Raw genomic sequence first — 27836 nt, 5'->3', positions numbered from 1 at the left:
AACCGACAGATCCAGGATCAGGCCAAATCGTCAATAATTACATCCGGCAAAACGAGTAATCCACGTACGAAAAATACCCCCTAGGTGTCCAATTCTGTGTTTATTTCTATGTTTTTGTTTATGTGGTTATTAAATTATGATGCCATCTTAATGTCATTCATACCTTTATCTCTTCTCATCAAAAAACTAAATGGCACTAAATGAAAGTGTTGGCAATCAACTGCATTTCACTCAACTTGTGATGCTATTTTCTAAGCAATTTTAGGGCTGGAAATAATTAAAAACTATTTTGCACTCCCCTATAAAATGGCCAATAAGGAGGGGTTTTGGGAAACACTTGAAAATGTATTATGAGTCTGATACTTTAAAAAGTTATTATGGGCTTAATGCATTTTTTTTACAGTAAGTCAAGAAATGTTTCTGGCTATACATTTTCAGGCTTTTTTTCATCTGGAATAAAGCATATTTTATTTTTGTTATTATTTAGAATTACCATGATGCCATTTTGTTTTGTATATTGGCCATTGTGGTGTTTGACATCAATGAAGTGACATTTTAAGCAATGTTGAGACAGGTCATTCCTCATCCATGATAATGGATAATAACAAGGAGCTTTGTGCAACTTTCTTTTTGAATTCTGGTTCTGATATCTTTAGTATTTCATGATGAGTACAATGCTCAGTTCACGTTTTGGCTTTGGCAATACATTTAGTGTCCTTTTCGTTATCAACCCCTTTCTGGCTTCCAACGTAGCCTTGTCCACTGCATTCATTCTTTTTCTGGTCAGCCTACATCCAGAACACTAACACATTGGTTACATATGTAAATTTGCACATTAGCCTGCAAGATTCATCATCTCCATGGTTTAGTTAATGGCAACCTTAGTGATAGAAACAGGTCTGGTTCACTTAGACGTACCAATAATAAACTGACTCAATAATGACAAGATAACTTTTTTAAGAAATAATGTATTTTATTTATTCATTTATTGATTGATATCTTGCTTTTTTATTCTTCAACAGGTATGAGACTTCTATTTATTTACTTTGTGGTATTTGTTGATTGAATGCAGTTCCACATACAGTATATGACATGCAGTGAATTTTTTTCAAGTTCACATTTTACATTTTGAAAAAAAAAAAAAATAAACTGCAGAGAAAAAATATTTTTTAAAGGCTGATCTGAGTAAAGCAACTTTTTGCAATGTTCTCCCCACCAGAAGCAGAAATAACAAAACACCCTGACTGAACTCTTTTCAACTTTATTAGAAACTCTTACTGGCCAATATTGAAAATTACTGAAACTCTTAAGGCTTTCAACCTTCCGTTAAAATGGGCATTTTTTGGTTAAGAGCCATGCTGAAAGACATTCTAAGGGCAAATGTTTGGACTTCTGGAATGTACAAGTATTTTGTGCAGATTCCAGGCCTGTGCCTGTAAGAGCGGATAAGAACATACACTAGGAGAACATTTCCAGCAATCCATTAAAGGCTTAACTTGGTGCTTATGGAAAATTGGAATGTACTGAAGAATATTGTCAGATAATAATATGGCCCTTTCTTTTCTGTCTAATGCAATTTATATTTCAATACAAACTGCTTACAGCGTGATTGTGCTGGAAAAATACATCACTTAGGAAGTCAAGAAACACTTAGAAGGAATTGTACCTGTGTGTTTCAGTGAGAGCCGTCACACTGATATGCATGCTTCAAGCTTCTTTATTTCTTCTAAAGGTAAAAGATTTTATTATATTTTTTATATTCCGGTATTAAAACTTGTGGTCCCATTTTGGAGAAAATAATGCTTGATTTCCAAAAAAGAAAGAAAATCTTAAACCAAAGAAAAATAACAGCATCTTGGTTGGCAGGGTTTATGGAAGGACCGTTCTGTGCTACATGCCATATATGAGCTAATAAAGTTGAAAGGATTCAGTATGTACACGATCTACTGAACTTTAAAGGAGTTCAGCAGTCTTTCCTATTAAAGCATCACATAATTAAAATAAACATTTGTACAATACCCTACTTTTCACACAATCCAGTTTTGTGTGCATTTTAGCTTTACATTTATTTTTGTTAAAGTATTTCAAACATTAGAGATACAAGCATGGCTTCTGTTAAGACAACTCACATACCACTTAGCATACTGCTGTGTTAGGCTGACAGAAATCTAATTATGAGATTTTTTTTTCAGTCTTTATAAAGTTAAAAAAAAAATAACCCAGATAGTCACAAAATGGCTTTGGTGGTGTCAGTATAGTTTTTATAGTTTTTGTGTTGGTAAGCTTAGGACTCCCGTGATAGTTTTATGTCTCATGTTTCCCAGCCCTTCTCCCTTAGAACAAATGTTAGTCCTGTTGTGGAGACATGAAAATCTTTGCAGACTCTGTCTGTTGCCTTTCAAGACATAACTCATCTCTGTTATATGCTCCTTTTAAATTGAAAAATGTTCTTTTTTAATAATCAGCATTCTTCTTTGTACTATTTAATTAATTTTTGTTATTATCGAATAAAGCAATTTGTATTAGACTGGCAGCTAATGAAATTTTTACACAAAGAATGATTTTGTTTGATCGTGCATGGACTTTTACAGGTTTTGTTGAACTGGGTCAGTAAGTATATTTTCTGCATTTTTAGAAAGAACTCATTTGATCTGTCAACAAAGCAAAAAATGCTTTTCTTTGTAATTTGCAACAAAAAATCCAGTCAGTGTTTCTGTTTGACCTCTTTTTCCATTTCTGTAACGCTAGCCATGAAGTTGGTATGTCTATTGAGATCTCTTCATTTTTTTTCACAGATTTTTAATTGTGGCATGTCTGCATTTCCCAAAATATACTATGACACTGTATAAATCTATAATATAATGTAAAAATAAAATAAATAATAAAATAACATTTGAAAACAGCTTAATAATAGTGGGCCAGAGCCAATGCCAGCAGCACAAGTACATGCATTCTTACAAAGATTCAATATGCATACTATATATACTGCACTTCACATGCCTGCATACTGTACACATATAAGTGTATAATATTTACATACTGTATGTACACACATACTATATATACAGTATGTAAATATATTTAGTGTATTTAATTTATATCAATGATTTATGCAGCACAAATATATAAAAATAAAGTAATAATTTTAATTTTAAAAAAATAAAATGAGTTAAAACCACAACATTTCTACTGTGGAGTCTTTCAGTTTAATTTTTCATTTTTTTATATTTTTAATTTTGCAGATTCCTGCTGATGAAGCCCTTTACAATTTCCTGCATATATGTATATGTACAGAACCACTCAAATGTTTAGACACACTAGGAAATGTTCATGTTTTTAACAGAAATTGATATCTTTTTTATCAAACTCTCATTAAATTGATTTTAAAAATACAGCCAAGACTTTACAAGTGTTTCTAATTGCAATTGCTGCTTATAATGAATGATTTTTAAATTTATTATTCATATATGACTGCATAGGCCCACATTGCAAAAATTAAATCTAAGCATGTGAAAAGTATTTATATCATGACATAAAATCTTGTTTTCCTTATTGTAAGAATTATCGACTTATCAAAATATTTGTATTTACAATTTTTTAGCTTATCTTTAAGAAATCTTGCCAAGTAAATTTTGCTTACCCCACTGGCAGATATTGTTGCTAAATAAAAGCAAAACAATTCCTACTTAAAGTTTTTTTGTCCAGTTTTTGTATACACATTTTTTACCAGTCATTCCTTCAGTGTTCTAATTGTCAACTCCCTCAGCTTTAATTAGTGATGTATAAATATTAATTGGTTATTAGAGAAACCTTTGTAATTACATTAGCACTGCAGAAACACTGTTATTATGTACGCTTGGGTTGCAAGGTACTGGCATTACTAAAGTTGGTTATATCTTTAAAATTCAACTTAAAGGTATTTTGATAAAAAAAGGTATCCGTTTTTACCAAAAAACATGAAAATTTCTGGGTGTATCCAAATGTTTGACTCATAGTGTAAAAAAAAAAACAAACCTCCTTTATACTACAGGGCTTTACATTACGGTACTTCCCAACAGAACAACATTTCAAATTCTAATGTCTCACTTGAGCCTTGAAATCAGCTGAAACCCTTATTCTCCCCCATTTAAAATTCACCAACTAAATGGCATGCAGGCCTCACTATATACGCACACACACATCTTAACTAAACTGAAAGGTGGATATCACCACTTTTGGGTGAAGTTTATGTTAATGAAGCACATGAAAGAATCAACCACTGAATCTAAATGGAAGACACATCATTCTAGATGGCATCAGGATAGCAAAAGTTTCCGTAAAATAAATGAATATAGCCCTTTTACAAATTGAACATTATATAGTTCTTGACTTAAAAGTCACGGCATTAGAAAAGTGTCAAAGTACTATAACTGCTAGAGGGAGATCCTTTTTTAGCCGTCAGGGAACCGGTTATCTGTTTTATGAGTGATGAAAACTCTTTGTTGTTCCTTTCTTTCACTGGAAAGTTAAGTTAATTGGTTTAAACAATTTTTGGACAATGTGGCCTTTAACACTACTCAGTACTGCCACTCTAAAAACAACTGAAGTGAACTTCCAGTGAACAATCTTTAACTACTGTACATCATTAAGCCTCCCCAGTAAAGCTACATATTATTTAAATTAAATAAATGATTTTTAATGTTTAATTCTGACCGACACAATAAAAAACAGTTCACTCATGCAATTCGGTATACCGAATACTAAATGGAATGAAGGACTATTATACATCATTTTGAATCACAGATCAAGCTAAGACGCAATGGTGCTAACAGCATGGGATCATGAAGAAATGTATGTATTCCTACACCTTTACATCTACAAGTAAAAAAAGTTCAGGTTATATTTACAGTACATCTCATAATAGTCACAGTAAATGTCTGCTTAGTCTAAATCCATGCTAACTCCAAAGTTAGTCAATCTTATGTAATTTGTTTGTATAGATAATCTGAGCTGAAAACCATAGTGATATACCTGCCTGGTTTTACTGTTGCTCATTCAGCCCTTTTGTCCCAGTTTATTTAAGTTTTGATACATTACACAAATTCAGTTTTATGCAAACATGATGTAAATCAATGAATCCTTAACATGAAGACTGAAATCCAGTAAGGTACAAGACACCTTTGGACCAATGGGGGGGATTCTTATTAAAACACACAATCACTCCTCTTGTAATTTAAAATGTCTAAAAGACATATTTCTTCAGTCCATGCAAGATGCTCTTCAATGTTCTTGATTAGCTGGAAGTGTGTTAATCACATAGTTATCACTGCTGTCTCTAGAGTCCTGGGTCTGTCTGTTCTGCTCATTTTTATTTCCAAATTCCAGAAATGAATGCGTTAACTTGATTATTATATTGAAATTTACCTGGTAAGAGTTAGTAAACCCAGTGACAGACTATGACCATTGAAGGGTTAATTCCTGCCTTATACCTCATGTCTTTGGCATAGACTCTGACCCACGTGATCATGACATGCAACAAATGGATTTGGAAAATGAATGGATTGATTATTCAAGACAGAAAAAGAGATGCTATTTTATTTGTTGAATAGCAAATCAATTTATCAGTGTCCAGGAGTGTTTGGGTGATGATTTTATAAAGAAGCATGCCAACTTTATAAATACAATTTTATTATGCTTTGCTCGTGTGTTTCAAATAGCTTTGAACCCAGCATTGCACATCCCAACTTGACAGCCTCCTTTCCCTACACACGTCAAGCTTTGCTCTGCATTATATAAAATGAACTGCCTTTGCCCAACTCTTTGACCGTCCCTGAAGTCAATTCTAGTCAAAAGTAGACTGTCCCACATTTAACTTCTAAATAAAGTGTACACTTCTATAACATACTGTTCTTACCCGCATAAACCCTGACTGATGATTTATAACTGAATCCCTGAAAGCAATGAGAGCTAAAACCACTTTATTGCACTATATATCGTTATGATGATCACATCATTGCTTAGCATTGTTTTTATTGAGTGAACTAAGTAATTCTGTCAAAGAATTTTACGTCAAAAGTTGCAGATAACATTCTTCACTCAGAAGAATTAAACTCATGTTAGGGTTCAGTTTGAAAGTATTCAGTATACTGGTTGCCCACCCAGAGTTGGTTCTGCCTTATGCGAGTGTGCAAGGTAATACTTCTACAGATAAGTGAGCCCAGAAAATGGGAGAAAATTTTAATAGATAGTGGGGTTTCAAATGCTATATCTAAAACTAAATGTTGTTCTAAATGTTGTTTTAGAAAATAGGACTACTGCACCATAATCAATCATGGTGGCTCTTGATGAAAAATGTGGTAAAGGTCAATCCATGAACTGTGCACATAGGAGGCTCATCTGGTAAAAGTGTAACATTCATTCTTAAACAAGAGTGTAAGGCTTCACCAGGAAACATTAATTCACTCCTAACAGTCCATCTCAACGTAAAGCAGTAATAAACTGATTATAAAAATCATAAAATTTGATCCAGATTTTTTACATTTTTTTCTGACAATACTTTAGAGTTTAGGCATGTTCTTGGAATGCTGTTTTCCAAAATGTTTTTAAAATTTGAGAAAAAAAGAAAACAATTATTGTGGTACATATATGCATGACAACTTGTTATGAGATGTTCACTTAATTGTTGCTTAACATTTCCTGTAACTGATCTTCTTTTAGTACCTTAGAATAACTGTTTCACAAATTTATATTTGACAATAATAAATAATTCTGCAGATATTTTTATGATTTCACCACTGACTATGATTTCAGAATAGTTAGCACATCCTTTCTAGTACATTAAATGACTCATTTTAAATCACATATAAGCTTTAACTTAAACTGACTGTTTTAAGTTGCATGTCTTTACTTAAAGATCTGCCATAATTTATTGTGATCTTTTTCAAAGTAAAGTTACTGTAATTGGATGTGCCTTGCATGTAAGTATCTGATTAACTATATTTAATCTACTAGCCTTCTACTCTTTACTTTATCATTAATTGTTCCTTATTAAAACCTTACAGTTAGTACAAGAATATCTTTCACTTACATTATGAAAGACATGTTCGTATAAAATATTAGTGTGAACATGTTCTTTTATCAGTCAAGGCTTGCTTGCTTTCTTTGTGGTAATTTTATCAAAAATGTATCTATGCTGGGTGTGAGGTTACTGACATCTTCTTTCATTTGTCTTTCATACCAGATATAGTGAGCGACAACAACAAGCGTGGTTAGTCAGTTTCAGTTTTCAGGTAACGTTTTCTCTCAGATGTTATACGATTCAAAAAGAAAACAGGCTCTTCTATGCATCTGTCAACCACATCATATTTTACAGACCAACCTAGGCTAGTATCATTTTTAAAAATTGATCATAAGGGCAATAACGAAAATAATAATTAAAAAAAACAATCTTAAGATAGCCTATGGTAGAAAATGATTAATACAGAAGTAAAATGCACCGACAAGATGCCTCTTCAATAAAACAATAAATATTCATGACAAATATTTGACCAAATCTCATTCGGTAAGGAATACTTTATTTTTTTACGGATTTGTATGCTGCCGTAATACTGTCAGACTAACATTTTTGCTAGGTTAGTAGGGCATGGGAGAATCAGAATAAAAATTTTCCTGACACTGATTTACTTTGGATTTTTTTAATAAGATATTTGTTGTCTTCAGAGACTGAAGCTCACTCTGACTTTGCAGCTTCTTTGGGAGATGATCTCTAAGTTGTATACTGTGTAACTTTAGTAAATCGGAAAACAGTGTAGAGTCAGAAATATCCTGAAAATAAAGGTCTTCCAAAGTATATGAAAAGACAACCAAATTTACTTTAGTGTATCATATCAGGAATACATTATTTACCACGTAAACTAACCTCTAAAGTGCTTAATGTGACCAACATTTTATAAACCACCTTTTTAACTTAATAATGTTGGTTTACTGATTATTTCCATGCCATATTGTGACTACCTCTTGCATCATCCTTATATTCTGTTTATATAAAGCATTGCATTTGGAATGAAACAGTTTTAAGTTACAGAAAGACATCAATGGTTGGAGACAAAATGTCTGACAACAGGAGCTAACATCACAGACACACAGACACATACATTTATATATATATGTATATATACTGTATATATGTATATACGTACACATAAAGACATCATAACTGTCACGTTTACAGTAAAAACTTTCTTTCTCACACACATACATGCACACACCTCGTGCGCACACACACACACACACACACACAATCTGTAAATACGTAATGTTTTTTTTAAACAGAGAACATATAACAGAAAACAACTATTATCTTTTCAGGTTTTCAACCCATTCATCTACTTAGTATTGCAATCTAAACAATATGGCTTTGACTGTTGAAAAAAATTCCACAGAGCAAAAAGAAAACAGATAAAGATCTTATTCGTTTAGGAATAATTTATGAAATGAAATATTTTTTCTTTAACTGAACTGCATCTCATAACAGTTCTAATGATATAAAATTAGAAAGTTTCAAAATGGCAGTTTTTATTTCTTTTTTTAACAGTATATCATCTAGAACAAATAGCTCATCTAGAGAAAACTGTCTTGATAAACCCAGGTATACAGTACATCATTTCCCATGTCATTTTTTTACAGTAAGTGCCTCTTCGATAGAATTAAAATTAAGATTATACTGCATGGCACATGTTGTTCATAATATGTGTATGAAATAAAGTGTGTTCTGTGATTTGAAGGCTACACAGAGTTTTCTCATGAATGAAGAAATTGCCTTGGTTTTTCAGTTTTAGTATGCTATCCATGTTAATCAAACGGTTATACCATGATCAATAATTTAGGAATTTTGGTTCATTAAACAGGCACAGGTCCATGCCTAGCCTAGTTTCTAATCAAGCAAAGTGATACATTTCATTTAACTCAAGTTATGATGCCTCTCACAAACAAACCAATGAATAAGAAAAGTAAAGTATATTACATAATTCATTAGGATGTACTCTCAGTGTATTTCAAAACCTGTAAACTTACCATGTATGGTTTACCATCTTGGTAAAATGTGACATTCAATATAAACCAAGGTCATGAATATCATTGTCTGCATTACTGTTATACTTGCTGCATGATATAATCAGTGTTAATTTTCACTAAGTAGCTGATTTTAGTTGAATTTCCTTCAAAGTATAAAGTATGCCTTAATTCAGAGAGAATTCACCTTTTCCTTCTCGATCCACCAATACAGTATGCGACACTCCTGTGTATCACTTAATATCAAATATTCAAAGCAGTATGGTGCAGAATGGATATTACTATTGCATTTGTTAAATGGCTTACATTTCTTAGCAAATAATACACACACATTTCAACACTTTACTCAATACATTCTTGTATACCACATGGTTAATGATTTAGAAAATGTAGTATTTTGTGTTTTTGCATTTAATATTGGAATGTGCAACATTTCTGGTTATTAAAAACTTGGCAGGGTAGAAAGTTGGAATGATTAACACACGAGATACTTTACACTGACAAAGCTTACAATTGTGTATTAAATTTATTTAAAAAGTACTGTGATTCTCTGTACTCAGTAGAAACAGTGCAAACTTAAAAAAATGTCATACAACCCTACTTCAAAAAATAAAAATATAACTTCATGAAAATGCAAAAATATTTTCAAACAAAGGTTGTTCCTCTGTAATACATTTCATGACATTATTTACCACCGTATGAGACTAACAGACATTAAAGTGATTATCAAAAAGTGTACAATTTAGTCTTTTAAAGATTGCAGAGTTTGTCAAAGTACCTTAGACTTGTCCGTCTTTAATGAAATCACCATCTTGTGTGAACTGTACTTGAAAACAGACTCCTTCACTAATGTTGCAGGAGAATCAGGACATGGTAAGAGGTTAACATAACACAAGCAACTAACCTGCATAGTGTTTAAAATAACGACAACCAGTACCTGAGATTTTAACTAAAAAACATCAATGTCCGATACAAATTGATCAGTCAAGTCTGAGCGATTGTTCTGCTTTACACAGATACAGTGGTAGCAAAGGGAACGTGTCTTCTCTTTGGTGTCTTTGTCAAATTGATTCAAACGTACAGGGCAAACCAGTTTAGTGATGTCTGAACGTATAGTAACCGCACATTGTCTGAGGGCGGTAAGAAAGTAGAAGTAATGCAATTCGATTTCATTCACTATAAACATACTAATTATTCGCAAATAATGTATGATAAATATTCATTTCTTCTATATTATAGTCCAGCTGTTTTTTTTTCGGTACCTTATTTAGTAAATCATATGCTTTGAAAATGAATTGATGTTACTCTGAATATACACCATAGTGTAATGAATTTAAAAAATGCACATTCTACATCATAGACTTAAAGATTTTTGGCATATTTTTTGTAGATTTATTCTATGTAGCACAGTAATAATAAACAATAGTACCTCTGGACAGTCTCGAAAGAATTCTGTTGCAGTATAATGTGGTAACGAGGCACCATGATGTCAACATAATTGATGCTGTACATATACTGTAGTTTGTTTATATTTAAAAAAAAATATATATATGTTGGAGGTTTTATTGGTGGTTGGGTTTGTTTAAATAACAAACATTTAAATACAAAAATTGGTATTTTAAAAATGTTTTGTCAATTATTCTAAACAATTAAATAAATAATTGGTATTGGGAAGTTTTATCTGCAAAATAATGCATATTTATCAAAATTGAAATATAAAAAATACATTGTATAAAGTCATCAGGTTTATTTTTAAACTTTATTTAAAAATTATTTTAAAGAAAACGACTGCATGTAAACATTGACACTAAAGGGTATGATATCATTTTTTTATGGAACAGAAATGTATGTTAATAAACTTCTTACATTTCATCATTATCAGTCATTATCAGTGTCTAAGCCTGCATCATTTTGTTGGTCACTTCTGTTTGAAGCCTACGATAACATCTGAATTTCACAATGAAACTATTAAACCTACTCAATGTCGTTCTCTTTTATAAAACTAACCCATGCATACTATATAAATAAACATTTAAAGGTGCATGTGTGTGATACAGAGTGGTTTCTGTGTGTGAAGGCCTATGCTGCTAAATTTTAGCTCTAAAAATGTCCTTGCGTATGTGACGTGTGTGTTTTGCAACTTTCTTAAAAAATTTACACTCCCTATGAGCAGTAAATCATTTAGTTTACCATGTGTGGCAGGATCCCCGTTGTAAAAAGCTGCCTGAATTATTCAGTGACATTTATCAGTCAAGTAATATACACAGAAATATGCAGCATACTATGTATACATTTCGCAACATAATCACTTAAGGAAGAACTGACATCATATATCGACATACTGTCATGAACTGTATAGCAAAAATGCCTCTTTTTACTGTACACTTAATTCTAAAAAATAATATCATAATTGCCCAAATAAGTTTTGCCATTGGCATACAAAAATGTTTTTAAAATACATATGAAAATTTTCAATTTGCCATAATTGAATTTTTACAACGTCTTGTGTATGAAGATCACTTTTATTTTAGGATGTGATAAAACTCAATTCCCTTTAAGAACATACTGCTATCTATACTGATAGCCAATCAGTACCTTCGAAAACGTCCAACATGGCAGTGTGAGGTTTTACTGTTGGTGGCGTTAGTGGAGTGTTTCATTTGTTTCATTTCGTTTTAATTTGATTTAGTAATTATTTATTTATTGTGTATTAATGTACAGTACAATGAGGCCACTTGTTCCTCTGCATTACTAAAATACTTTGGGATCCTGGCTGCTGTAAGGCTTGCATATGCGCTCTGTCAGCTTACACACAGTTAATCTAGCAGCAGATGGAAGCAGTGCTTGAGGTTTAAAGGAAGTGGGTTGTATTAGGAGAGTTGAAAGGGCTTCCTGCTTTTTTGAGGAATTTCTTGATGTTGTCTTTGTGACATTCTTTGCTATGTGTTTCTTAAGTTATCATTTTATTTACCTTTTGTGAGCTGTTTGATTTATTCTTTTATTTTTGGAATATTTCAATGTTGATTTAATACATTTGTACACCTTTACATTGTCAGTAATTTCCATTGCATTTCATCACAACAAAAAAGGTCATTCTTCTCAAATAGCTAAAATAGATATTTAACATTTTACGATGGCATTCTGCACGTGAAAGCAATGTAGTACATTATATGCAATAAATGTTATTATGACCATACCCTTTAATAATTCAATAACTGCCTGGTTGGCATATCTATAAACTTTAGTTTGAGATAAAAATAGATTAATAGAAATCATTTCTGCATTGCCCCAAAACAACTTTTAGGATTAGCGGCAAACCAAATGATAGTAGTCGATTTATGATGACAGTTCCGTATTTACGCTTGCTGTGCAAAGTAAACTTAAATTTGCTTAAAAACATAAAATAAACGGGAAAATATTTAAAAAAATGTTGCAAGTGCACATTAGCACTAAACATTAAATGTAAATAAACCAATAATACTGCTGTTAATTTTAAGAAGTGAGTAATGAAGTAATGAAAAGCATCATAGTGAAAACAGCTTTAGTGTCCTCTTTGTGGTATTTTCTATTTGAGGAGGCACTGAAATAATGTCATTTTAATAACAAATGTTTCCTTACATTTTCTTATATTTTACTGAAATTATATATGTTTTAGCAAACAAAGGCTCTCCACAGAAGCACAATGCAAATTTTTAAAACTGTTACTATTTTTCTGTGTAAACTAAAGACATCAGTACTGTGTAATAAACAAGAAAAACAAAACTTTCATTTTATACTTTTTAACCGCCACACATACACAGACCGTATTATTATGTTGAGATGTTTAAGTGTTAAAGAAATCAATGGTTAGTTTATAAGCACCCCTTCCCTAAGGCAGGAAACATATGAAGGCACATACCTCACTTAGCTCGAGCTTATTCATTAAACTAAAGACCTGTTTGCTTTTATCCTTCATTTTCATTCTTTTCTAATTTAGCCTTATAAAGATATAAATGATAACAACAAGAAAGAGCAGGAGTTTGAATTAAATAACATTAAGTCAGATGCAAGATATTATCTGCTTGCTTTGTGTGTGTGGAAAACCTTTGCCTTTTGTGAAAATGCCCTAAAACAGAAAAACAATTTGCAAAACAGTCTCATCTCATTAACACTTTGAAAAAGCAGTTTATCAATCATAACAGGGTCTATATTCAGACATCATGAAATCTGTCACTTGCTAAGGTTCAATAAAGGACGAAATAATGTGTGTTCATTGTCTTGATTTGTTGTTTTTTTCCTTAAGAATTATGAACTTCAGATAAATAAAAAAAATGAGGGGATAAAAATCCAAAATAAAATATATTTTGCACTGTGGCTGGTTAGTTTACCCTCCCCAACCCCGTATTTCCCATTTCCCATTACTTCTTAAACATATCCTGAAGTGGTCCAGGAAGAAACTTAAGCACTGTGTCAAGGATACTTTCTTCCTCCTCCTCATCTTCATCTCCACAACCTGCTGGAATAGCCTTCTTGGGACGTGTCAAAGAGCCTTCACAAGGTTGTTCCATTGCTGCTTTCTCCTCTGCTTCTTTCTCTTCCTTTTTCTTAAGCCCATACTGTCAAAACAAGGTACTTTTTAGTTATATATTGTTTAAGGCACATAAACACAGAATGTTTAAGAACATTTCCATAGCTTATTTTATGAACAGGCATGCGAGTATAATGTACTACCAGACAATAGTTTTCTGCCCCAAGAGAACCTGAATCTTTTTCCCTAATGTATAACATGCTATGATATCCTTAACAAAAGTTGTTTTTTTTCTATTTTGCTTGAGACAAAGATTATGTAGAGCAAAAACAATATATCAGAAACAACAGCTGATAGAAAAGAAAACTTATGACTTAGCCATCTGTAATCAGAATAAAAGTTTAAGATGTCACTGAGCTCTGTGCAAATATTTTTAATCTGCTTTTCTTTTCTTCTCACATGTACAGCTAACACAAAGCCAGATTTAGTACAGAGGCCCAACATTTAGAACTGCTAGACAAGCATTTTAAGACAAGACAAGTTAAGGACAACTGCAAAATGGACATTGTACTATTTCTGTGTGTCAGAGTCAGCATGACATAGGATCTTCTTTTCCTTGTTTGGAATGGCATGATTTACCTAAGTGGGAGCCTGCACATGGAGAAAGAGTATAAAGCCTTGGAACATTGCCCGGCACACCTTTGAAGCCGACAGACGGATGGGAGATAATGTCATCTGATTTGGAAAATCCTTCCAATGCAGATGAAAATGGCAGACTCTATACATCGGGCTCCCACTTCAGTGATGATCTTGTCATGGCTTCCTCGTCTGTTATGCCGCGTAAACCGTCATTGAAGAAAGCCAAGTTATTTCTCCTATGTGATTTACTACCGCCATATCACTAAGGGAGGGGTATCACCTTTCATATTATATCTATATAGTTTTGGGTTATGTAACACGCCGCAATTACAAAAGAACTTATTCCAACCAGGGAGATAGCGCCCCCTACTGGATACACCATCCCAGTCACAGTGAGGTATTATGCAGACAAATTGCTGTTGCTATAAAGGAGCCCCAGTAGCGTTTCTTGACACACTTTAATTCGTTGCCTGAAAGTCAGTGTGTCAGAGAGAGGATGGGCAGTGCTATTCGTAATGGCACTCAGTTTTGATTTAACTCTGATGGGCCTTTCTTGAAATGATATTACCAGCCCTGCACACCACAGCATAGAAAATCGTACTGGCCATCACAGAGTTATAGAAGACGTGAAGGACATCAGTTTCCAAATTAAAGGAACACAGTTTCCTAAGGAAGAAGAGCCTGTTCTGAATTTTCTTATAAAGGTCCTCTGTGTTACAAAACCAGTCCAAGCTGTCATTGATGTGGACCCCCAAGTATTGTAGGTGTGGACCACTACTACTTCCACTTCCTGAACAGTGATTGGTGTAGGGGCAAGACAAAATAGTCAAATAATCAAAAAAGAAATAAAAGGTGACTTGGTGGACAAAGTAAGACAGCAACATCCATTGCACAGTAGCCTACTTTCTATTACATACACACAACTCAAAGAAAATAAGGAAATTGATATATTTTTTAAATTCTCTTTGGTTTCCTATTGTGAAAAGAAGGCTGGCAATGCATGAAAAACAGTAATTACATAATAATTTTATTATGCAATTTTATATTATAACATGTTATCTAAAACTGTCTATATTTTAACAACAATCTGAAACTCGCTTAATAAAATTGAATGTCATGGGCCCAAGTAAATGTAAATATTTACAGTAATAAAGAACTGCATTTACAAAATGTAATAAAAACTTTTTAAAATAATACCACTTGAAATTGCTGACAATATGCTTTTACAGTGAATCTGGAACTGCACAGCATATATATATATATATATATATATATATATATATATATGACCACTTCAACCTTTCTCCTTGTTACAGATATAATCAGAATCCAAAATGGACATTTTTAAATGAAGCAAGCAGTGTGCCTACTGAGATTGTGCAGATAGTCCCCAGAGCAGATTATTAAAGATGGCAGATAGCATTGTATTTCAGCAGACAGTGAGCTCAAGGTTATTAACAAACAAAGTAAATGCTGCTGCACACAATGTAGAGGCCGGTGCATCTTTAAATAAAATAATATCCTGTTACATCTTGGTCAATAAGAAAAGCTATGACTTTGATTATAATTTCAAATTTGGATATCATCTTTTGAGTTATTTTCTTATCAAGTGATAGGTGACTCCAAAGACAAACAGCAAGGAGACCTAGTAGATATTTTCTTTTCATCTTTCTTGTTTGCTCTATTGTTCCTGATTTTTCCCCTCTTCTTTTGAGATAGATGTTGAATGCCGAGAGACTGAAGGAGACAGCAGTATGTTTTTTATTTTGTTTTTTTTTAATTGAGGTTTGACTTATGGGAGCCGGAATAAATCTAATCACACTGTCACTTGACCTGGCTATCAGCTGGATGGAAAATGATCTTTAGAATGCTACCCGTTCTTGCTGAGTAATTACAGTATAATATTCACTCCCACAGAGCAATTTTAAAACAACTTGATGTGTTGATCACATTCCTTTGACCATGGTTCACCAAACAAATAAATAAATCCAATTAAATAGCACACACACACCCCACCCCACACATAGCTACTGTATATAGAGGATTGAAATCACTAAAGAAAACTTAAGTTTGCATCGTAATGTGGAGCTGCTGGAGAAATGCCAGAGTAAGACTGTCTGAAAAAATAATTTTCTTATTATTTGTAGAGACCTTGAATCTGTGTTATCCCAAATGAAGACATCAACCCTTAACCAATTGCAGAACTGCAGTTAATAACTATACACTGCTTTGTTTTCTAGCCTAGTTTGGCTGGAATGACTACAAGGACAGTATAATGAAAAGCCTAAAGAGTCAAATTTAAACTTAATTTCCAGTATGTCATTTCTCACCATTTGCTGTAAGATTTGTCTCATTATAATAGTGTTTGCGGTCAACCTGGACATCACAGCCTTGGCATCTTCTTGATCCCAGACATTGATAGTCATAACCAGACACACAACAACAAGATTGGTTTAAGTGGTTTGTACAATTTATTCAACAAATAATAAAAAGTGGTGTTCAAAAAAATAAAGTGCAGTGCAGTCTTCTACAATAAATCTATACTAATAAAAGGCAAAGCCCTCACTGACTCACTGACTGACTGACTGACTGACTGACTGACTGACTCACTCATCACTAATTCTCCAACTTCCCGTGTAGGTAGAAGGCTGAAATTTGGCAGGCTCATTCCTTACAGCTTACTTACAAAAGTTAGGCAGGTTTCATTTCGAAATTCTACGCGTAATGGTCATAACTGGAACCTGTTTTTTGTCCATATACTCTAATGGAGGAGGCGGAGTCACGTATTGCGTCATCACGTATAACGCCTCCTACGTAATCACGTGAACTGAAAACGAGGAAGAGATTTACAGCACAAGTCAAACGCGGGAACGAAGGTAAATGACGTTAATTGTTGACTGTCTTTTAATACTGTGTAATTGTTGAGTGTCTTTTAATACTGTGTAAGCATACATATTAACACATGTGCAATTAAACGTGTGCATTTACGGGGTGATTTCTCAGGCTTAAAATCTCGCCTTTGTTAAAAAGGTAAATGCAAACTCTTTTCATTCTGAAGGGCACAAACCACGTTAGATTTCAGCCGTTAAACGCGCAAAAATGTCAGTACACCAGATAAATAAGCGCAACATATTATCAGTTGTATTGTATGCTTACAATACATATAGAAATGTGTTAATCGTTAACTAATATTATGGGATGGTGTTTTTCGACTCGTGCCTTGATTTAAACGATTGCATGTCTTGGTGGGTTTGCGTAGCTTATTGTCAATATCTTTACACCTCTTTTTAAGACTTAATTTAAAAAGGTTTTCTTTTCTTCTTAATTAAAATTTAAAAGCAATACTTCACCGTTGCGAAGCCCCTCTAGCGCTGACGTCCGAGGTTCGATTACCGTAAGCGAGTGCAGTGAGTATGTACGCCTGATGAGCCAAGAATAAGGGGGAAAGACGTGTCGTGTACTCTTTGCATTATTTGACAGTAAACTATTTTCATCCATTCTATGATCTGCTTCTCACAACTGAAGGCACCGTGGCTGATGTTACGTCACTTGCTGGCCAACCATAAGTGTTACCTGGTAGGTATCCACCCACTCACTTCACTCCCTTATGGGAATCGAACCTCGGACGTCAGCGCTAGAGGCGAAGCCCCTAAAATTGCGCCAAGGCGTGTGGTTCGTTTATTTGACAGCATGTAGATCAGGGTAATTACATTCACGGCATTCGTGGTCTGATTCACAATCTGATTGTATGGGTAGTTACCTACCAGGTAACGCTTATGGTTAGCCAGCAAGTCAGCTCGAAGTGATCACTCGAGTGAAGGCAGCTTCACAAAAAAACAGATCCTTAACAAACTGTTATTGGTATATTTTCCCTCAATTTTAAAAGGTTTTCTTTTCTTCTTAATAAAAATTTAAAAGCAGTACTTCACCGGTGCGAAGCACGGGGATTTGAGCGACATATTCATGAGTGCAGGTACTTCAGAAAGAAAGCACTGTGTAAACCTAAACTTTAAATTAAGTTCATAGACCTACAAAAGGTTGCCATTGATTTGAGGCAAGATTGCTTTTCTCATGTACAACTATACGTTGCATTCTTAACAGTAAGCTTGCACAGCTTGGTCATATTACAACCTGAGTGCTGAACTGACAACGTCGTATACAAACAGAACTACAGTATAACAATTGTAATAAACAAACAAAAAAAAAAAGCGAAGAACCCTTGGATTTAATAAAAAGGCTCCTTCCTTGGCGAAGCAACAAAAAAGGAAGACCTTATATGGCGTTTGTTTATAAAACAGCGGAAAAGCTGTGTTAAGGCTGCTTCACAAAAAAACAGATCCTTAACAAATTGCTATTGGGATATTTTCCCTCAATTTAAAAAGCTTTTCTTCTTAATAAAAATTTAAAAGCAGTACTTCGCGGGGATTTAGATATAGATATATAGAGATTTATGTATATATAGATATAGATATATATATATATATATATATATATATATATATATATATATATATATAGATGTATATAGAGATATAGATATATATAGATATACATATATAGATATAGATATATATAGATATAGATATATATATATACTAGCAAAATACCCGCGCTTCGCAGCGGAGAAGAAGTGTGTTTAAAGAGGTTATGTAAACATATATATATATATACATAAACATATATACATATATACATTTATATATACATATACACATCCACATATATAAACATATATCAACATATATATATACACATAGATATACACACATACATACATACACACACACACACATATATATATATATATATATATATATATACATATATATAGACACATACAGACACATATATAGACATATTTGTATATCTACATATATATACATATTTGTATATCTACATATATATACATATTTGTATATCTACATATATATACATATTTGTATATCTACATATATATACACATACATACATATATATACATATACATATTTGTATATGTACATATATATACACATATATACATATATATACATATACATATTTGTATATCTACATACATACACATATATCTATCTATGTATATTATATATATATATATATATATATATATATATATATATATATATATATATATATATAGGTGATTACCCAGTGGATTCACTCACTGAGTGCAAGAGAAAAACATAAAATGTATGTATAAAATAAGTTTAATTGCCAAATTTATTTTTACACAAATAAAGAGCACTTACAATAACATAGAAATCAATATAAACAACATTAACATCATTATCATATGAGAATATGAAGTAATATAAAAGAAGCACATTGCATATAAATATAAATTATTAAACAGTAAAATGTTCTTCTATAATACGCTACCGTGGCTATTCGTTTGTCTGTCCAGGATTTTAAATCAGCTGTAGCTCGCAAACCGTTTCACCTATTGACTTGAAATTTGGTACACATATACTACGTCAAGTCTACTATTCGCTTTCCCACACATATGAACATACATATATATATATATATATATATATATATATATATATATATATATATATACATACACACATACACATATATACATATACATACATACATACATAGTGCGTTGCAACACGGGCTGTGATTGTTACATGGGAGGGAGAGGACAAATCACAGCTTCCCGCTTTCTAATCGGGCTTGTGATTGCTGCTTTGACGGATGCCCAGATCCCACAGTATTTCCCCTTAGGAGAGGCGTTAGGCAAGTGTAATTGAATAGCGGTGCTGCAAGTTATTACTGTTTTTATCTTTATTTTATTTTATTGTAGAATCAACTCACAGCTGCGCGCACCAGTGCGTGCGTGGCGGATGCATACGGTTGACGTTTTCATTGTCTACCACCTTCGCTAATTATTCTTGAGGCAAATTGAAGACTTAAGTGCCAGCTTAACTGAAAAATTAAAGAAAACATACTAAGTTTTAAAAAAAATCAGTTTTAACGGGAAAAGATGCCGACGAAAGAAGAAAGCAGCGGGACGCTAGGGTGAAGAGCAAGCGCATCAACCTCTGAGCAAACGAATGGTAAACGTACAGTGAAAGGGGATAAATACTATGAATGGTCATGTCAAGTGTATTCACTCCACGTTATCGTGCAGTGCGCTGTTACTGGTATTTTGATAAAAGAATCTGAATAACATATAAGAAGCGTATAAATTATTAAACAGTAAAACATTAACATTTAAGAAGTAAAGATACATTGAGTACTACTGTAGTGCTTTCGGGTATAGTACATTTTTTGTTTGCCCATTACATGCATAAATGTATACATTTTTTGGTGTACCTACCCAAGAACACGCGACATGACCCGGCAGTTAAAAATTTATCGCTCCAGCAATTTTAACTCCGTTACAAAGTCATCTAATATGGTATTGCAAACGGCAGCGGGAGCGTTTCTATAAACTCAATTTAAACTTACTGTTTACACCGTGCTTTGAAGATGCATAGTATGCGACACGTGTTTCGCCGTAATTGTGGGCTCATCAGGAGTACACAGTCACTGCACTCCCTTACAGGAATTGATCCTCGGACGTAGAGGCGAAGCCCCTAACGTTGTACCACGGCGTGTGGTTTGTTCATTTGACAGCATGTAGATCGGGGAAATTACATTGCAGGCATTCGTAGTCTGATTCACAATCTGATTGTATGAGTGGTTACCTACCAGGTAACGCTTGTGGTTGGTGAGCAAGTCGGCTAACTTCTGCCGCGGTGCCCTCTTTCAGTTGCGAGAAGCAGATTATACAATGGTTGAAATAGTTTAATATATATAGCAAAATCACCGCGCTTCGCAGGGGCGAATATGGTATTGCAAACGGCAGCGTTTCTATAAACTTAATTTAAAGTTACGGTTTATACCGTGCTTTGTTTCATATTCTTTTCCTACCTTATCAATTGTGTAATGTGTTTTTTGAACAGGTTTGATTTATGGAAGTGATCACTCCTGCTGCGTTCAGTCACTTCACGTGAGCCGCTCTCTTGTGTGATGTTGCGATGTCCACGAGTTTATTTAATGTTAGCTAAGACCCGGCAGTTAAAAGTTTCTCGCTACAGCAATTTTAACTCTGTTACAAAGTGATGCAAACTCTCGTTTATACCTCGTGTCTTCTCATTAAACTTGTATCTCGCGAATATGGCATTGCAAACGGCAGCGGAAGCGTTTCTATAAAGTTAATTTAAGGTTACGCTTTACACCGTGCTTTTTTATACCTCGTGTCTTCTCATTAAACTTGTATCTCGCGAATATGGTATTGCAAACGGCAGCGGGAGCGTTTCTATAAAGTTAATTTAGACTTACGGTTTACACCGTGCTTTTTTATACCTCGTGTCTGATGAAGATGCTTGTATGCGTCACTCACTTGCTTCTTATTGTTTCGCTGCCTTGTCAATTGTGTAATGAACGTTTTTCCCGCGTGTGACTCGTGCTGTAAATGTCTTCCTTGTTTTTAGTTCACGTGATTACGTAGGAGGCGTGATGACGCGATACGTGACTCCGCCTCCTCCATTACAGTGTATGGACAAAAAATATGTTCCAGTTATGACCATTACGCTTTGAATTTCGAAATGAAACCTGCCTAACTTTTGTAAGTAAGCTGTAAGGAATGAGCCTGCCAAATTTCAGCCTTCCACCTACACGGGAAGTTGGAGAATTAGTGATGAGTGAGTCAGTCAGTCAGTGAGTGAGTGAGTGAGTGAGTCAGTGAGGGCTTTGCCTTTTATTAGTATAGATATATGTATGTATGTCTATATATATATATATATATATATATATATATCTATACTAATAAAAGGCAAAGCCCTCACTGACTCACTGACTGACTGACTGACTGACTGACTGATTCACTCATCACTAATTCTCCAACTTCCCGTGTAGGTAGAAGGCTGAAATTTGGCAGGCTCATTCCTTACAGCTTACTTACAAAAGTTAGGCAGGTTTCATTTCGAAATTCTACGCGTAATGGTCATAACTGGAACCTGTTTTTTGTCCATATAGTCTAATGGAGGAGGCGGAGTCACGTATCACGTCATCACGTATTACGCCTCCTACGTAATCACGTGAAGTGAAAACAAGGAAGAGATTTACAGCACGAGTCAAATGCGGGAACGAAGGTAAATGACGTTAATTGTTGAGTGTCTTTTAATACTGTGTAAGCATACATATTAACAGATGTGCAATTAAACGTGTGCATTTACGGGGTGATTTCTCAGGCTTAAAAGCTCGCCTTTTATTAAAAAGGTAAATGCTGTTTTCATTCTGAAGGGCACAAACCACGTTAAGATTTCATGCTGAAGAGTAAGCTCAGCACACAGCTTGGTCATATTACAGCCGGAAGGGTGAACTGACAATATGATATACAAAGAGATCCTTAAGAAATAATTATTGATTCATTTTCCCTCAGTTTAAAAAGGTTTACTTTTCTTCTTAATAAAAATTTTAAAGCGGTACTTCGCCGCTGCGAAGCGCTGGTATTTTGATATGTATCAAAATATATTGCGTCATCACGCCTCCCATGTAAGCACGTGAACTGACCCTCTGCCGTTTGCAATGCCATATTCGCGAGATACAAGTTTAATGACAAGACACGAGGTATAAACGACAGTTTCGATCACTTTGTGACAGAGTTAAAATTGCTGTGGCCAGAAACTTTTAACTGCCGGATCTTACCTAACATTAAATAAACCCGTGGACATCGCAACATCACACAAGACAGCGGCTCACGTGAACTGACTGAACGCAGCAGGAGTGATCACTTCAATGAATCAAACCTATTCAAAAAACACATTTCACAATTGATAAGGTACGAAAACAATAGATAGATAGATAGATAGATAGATAGATAGATAGATAGATAGATAGATAGATAGATAGATAGATACTTTATTAATCCCAATGGGAAATTCACAATATGAAACCGATTGTGGATTTCCGTACAGCCACTGAAACTTTCTGACGGCACGAGACTTCAGGTCACGTGTCTGCAAAAGAACCTCATTCAGGCAACTATTTTTACTGGCGGTGGCTCGGGGGAGAGAGTTTTTATTCCTCGCATCCCCGTTATACCCTCTGATCTCCAATTTCAATTCAAACGCCTCCAATTTACACTAAGGCTCTGCTTAGCAATGACAATAAGTCTCTGTTGTTGAGTGTCTTTTAATACTGTGTAAGCATAGATATTAACACGTGCAATTAAACGTGTGCATGTACGGGGTGATTTCTCAGGCTTAAAAGCTCGCCTTTTATTAAAAAGGTGAATGCAAACTGTTTTCATTCTGAAGGGCACAAACCACGTTAGATTTCATGCTCAAGAGTAAGCTCAGCACACATCTTGGTCATATTAGAACTGTAAGGGCGAACTGAGAACATGATATACAAAGAGATCCTTAAGAAATAATTATTGATTCATTTTCCCTCAGTTTAAAAACGTTTACTTTTCTTCTTAATAAAAATTTTAAAGCAGTACTTCGCCGCTGCCAAGCGCGGGTATTTTGATATGTATCAAAATATATCGCGTCATCACGCCTCCCATGTAAGCACGTGAACTGACCCGCTGCCGTTTGCAATGCCATATTCGCGAGATACAAGTTTAATGAGAAGACACCAAGTATAAACGACAGTTTTGATCACTTTGTGACAGAGTTAAAATTGCTGTAGCGAGAAACTTTTAACTGCCGGGTCTTAGCTAACATTTAATAAACCCCTGGACATCGCAACATCACACAAGAGATCGGCTCACGTGAAGTGACTGAACGCAGCAGGAGTGATTACTTCCATAAATCAAACCTGTTCAAAAAACACATTACCTAATTGCTAACGTAAGAAAACAATATGAAACCGATTGTGGATTTGCGTACAGCCACTGAAACTTTGTGACGGCACGAGACTTCAGGTCACGTGTCTCCAAAAGAACCTCATTCAGGCAACTATTTTTACTGGCGGTGGCTCGGGGAGAGAGTTTTTATTCCTCGCATCCCCGTTATACCCTCTGATCTCCCATTTCAATTCAAACGCCTCCAATTTGCACTAAGGCTCTGCTTAGCAATGACAATTAATAAGTCTCAGGGACAGACCCTACAAAAGGTTGGCATTGATTTGAGGCAGGACTGCTTTTCACATGGCCAACTGTACGTTGCATTCTCAACAGTAAGCTCAGCACACAGCTTCGTCATATTACAACCAGAGGGGAGAACTGACAACGTAGTATACAAATAGATCCATAACAAATAATTATTGATTCATTTTCCCTCAGTTTAAAAAGGTTTACTTTTCTTCTTAATAAAAATTTGAAAGCAGTACTTCGCCACTGCGAAGCGCCGGTATTTTGATATCAAAATATATCGCGTCATCACGCCTCCCATGTAAGCACGTGAACTGACCCGCTGCCCTTTGCAATGCCATATTCGCGAGATACAAGTTTAATGAGAAGACACGAGGTTTAAATGACAGTTTGGATCACTTTGTGACTGAGTTAAAATTGCTGTAGCGAGAAACTTTTAACTGCCAGGTCTTAGCTAACATTAAATAAACCCGTGGACATCGCAACATCACACAAGAGAGCGGCTCACGTAAACTGACTGAACGCAGCAAGAATGATCACTTCAATAATCAAACCTGTTCAAAAAACACATTACCTAATTGCTAACGTAAAAAAACAATATGAAACCGATTGTGGATTTGTGTACAGCCACTGAAACTTTGTGACGGCACGAGACTTTAGTTCACGTGTCTGCAAAAGAACCTCATTCAGGCAACTATTTTTACGGCGGTGGCTCAGGGGAGAGAGTTTTTATTCCTCGCATCCCCGTTATACCCTCTGATCTCCCATTTCAATTCAAACGCCTCCAATTTCCACTAAGGCTCTGCTTCGCAATGACAATTAATAAGTCTCAGGGACAGACCCTACAAAAGGTTCACATTCATTTGATATATATATATATATATATATATATATATATATATATATGTATATATATATATATGTATAATATATATACATATATATGTCAATGTATGTATGTATATATGTATGTCTAGATATATGTAGATATATGTGTATATATGTGTAGATATGTATATATATATATTTGTATATATATGTAGATATGTATATATATATGTGTATATATATGTAGATATGTAAATATATATATATATATGTGTGTGTGTGTATGTACGTATGTATGTGTGTATATATATATGTATGTGTATGTATGTATATGTGTGTATATGTATGTGTATATATATATGTGTGATATGTGTGTATATATATATATATATATTTGTATATATATGTAGATGTGTATATGTATATATATATATGTATATATGTGTATATGTACATATATGTATATATATGTTTATGTGTGAGTGTGTATATTATATATATATATATATATATGACAGCAACACTCATAACAGTGACAACACAATTACATATATATATATATATATATGTAGATATCTATATATATATATCTGTCAATGTATTTTTGTATGTATGTCTAGATATATATGTAGATATGTATATATATGTGTATATATATGTAGATGTGTGTATATATATATGTAGATATGTGTATATATGTAGATATGTAAATATATATGTATATATATGTGTCTGTGTGTATATATATATATATATATATATATATGTGTGTGTGTGTGTGTGTATCTATGTATGTATGTGTGTATATATATGTATGTATGTGTATATGTACATATGTGTGTATGTATGTGTTTATATATATATGTTGATATATATATATATATATATATATATATGTGGATGTCTATATGTATATATATATGTAGATATGTGTATATGTAGATATGCATATATGTATATATATGTTTATGTGTGTGTGTGTACTTATAACAATGACAACACAATTACATTGACAATCATGTTACATTATTTTTAAAATGTTTCCTTTTCTTTTTCATAACCTCTTTAACACACTACTTTTCCGCTGCGAAGCACGGGTATTTTGCTAGTAATCCATAAAAACAAAAGAGTATGCAACAATAAAACCAATAAATACATTCCAATGAAGGTTTACTTTAAAAACCCATTTGGGATCATCTCCTCCCTTGCCTCTTCCTTAGTGCTCTCTCTCTCTCTATCCTCTATCCTGCTCACCCTCTTATGGTCTCGCAACAGAGCTGAGACATCAGTGAATACAGTCGCATTTCTGGCTCCCTCCTATCCGAGCCACCTCAGTCAGTACCTGCTGAGACCTTCCTGCTACCATCCTTTGTTGTCTGCAGTGTACATGATCCCGATTGCTCCTGCACACACAGCTCAGCCAGGAAAATCCCCACCTGGGAGCCCCGTAGCCCTCACTCCCAACTGCTTCTTATCCTCAACCTGATCCTGCTCTTTTCTCTCTCTCTCTTTCCTTGGTTTTATCTCCTCTTTTCTTTCTTTCTATTTCCCTCTGTTTACAACTACTCAGACTCCTTTTTTCTGTGTGAGTGTTGGTCCTGTGCTCATTGATCCACAGAACTGGTAATGAGGGATAGGTGCTCAAATCACGCATCCACACATGCGTACTTAATTACTTCATTCATCCTTTTAGCATTCCATGGCCACATGTCTATCCATCATACACCTACACCCAAGTATTTGAGCTGCACTATTTTAAACCAAAAATTCCTGCACCATCATGCAGCTCTAACGTGCTTCACTACTGGCCCCAGTTTGAAAAGTTAGTCTTTATTATACATACTACCTTCAATAGAGAGCGGAATGAGTGAGGAATGCAAGGGTTCTGTATTCATCACCAACAGGAGTGCTAAGCATTACTCAAGATGTGATCTTCCAAAATTGCCAAAACAACATTAGCATATAAATGGAAAACCTGTGTGTGGGTGTGTGTGTGTATGTGTATGTACCTTATTACATTAGGTATTTGCTAATGCACAATTTTATTAAACTTTCTTTATTTTAGCAGTCTTTATGTTTGTTTTGCTTGTATTAACCATGTTTCCTTTCCATACAGAAATTAGACACAGTTGAACAAATTCAAATCACATACTGTGACTGTACAGAAGTCACATAAACCACACAAACTGTAAGGCTTATATGTACCACAGTCATCTTACATGTACTGCACTACAGTATATCCTCAAGATGTGCATGCTATCCTTTAAACTGTTTTGTATTGCTGCTTTTCATGGACATAATGGTATTTTATCTATTATTTTTCATTATTTGAATTCAAGGATGATGAGTCAGTTATATAGGCACTCTAGATGGAATATTTTAGTCAGCAATCATCCTGAAAGCATTTATTTTTTTGCCTGTGTGAAGAAATGGGAATCACCAGAGGATATCCATATTAACACTGGGAGAACTCATAAACTTTACACATTAAATCATCAGATCAAATCTGGGATTCAAACAGAAATGCTACCCGCTTTCCAACATGAGGACTATCAAAAGTATATATCTAAAGTATATACTGAATATTATACTACACACTAATTGATAAACATAATTATTTAATATTAATATACAAAACTGTAACAGTTGCAGTCTCTATTCAGATGCAGGCAAAGAGATGTACACAAACATGTAAAACAAAATAACAAAGAAAGCACTAGT

General features: G+C 34.0%; 1 protein-coding gene across 2 annotated transcripts in view; it reads right to left on the bottom strand.

The window, feature by feature from the left end:
- Positions 1-952: 952 nt before the first annotated feature.
- cplx2b (complexin 2b) overlaps positions 953-27836 on the bottom strand; it is a 201837-nt gene continuing 174953 nt past the window's right edge. For both annotated transcript variants that reach the window (XM_051933832.1, XM_051933830.1), the window contains exon 4: positions 953-13643. In XM_051933832.1, coding sequence (XP_051789792.1) covers positions 13446-13643 — 198 coding nt within the window. In that variant the 3' untranslated portion in view covers positions 953-13445. The remainder of the gene's footprint in view (positions 13644-27836) is intronic.

This window comes from Erpetoichthys calabaricus, chromosome 11, assembly GCF_900747795.2.
Source record: "Erpetoichthys calabaricus chromosome 11, fErpCal1.3, whole genome shotgun sequence".
In the NCBI taxonomy this organism is placed as follows: domain Eukaryota; kingdom Metazoa; phylum Chordata; class Cladistia; order Polypteriformes; family Polypteridae; genus Erpetoichthys; species Erpetoichthys calabaricus.
This window is presented reverse-complemented; position numbering and strand designations above follow the sequence as displayed.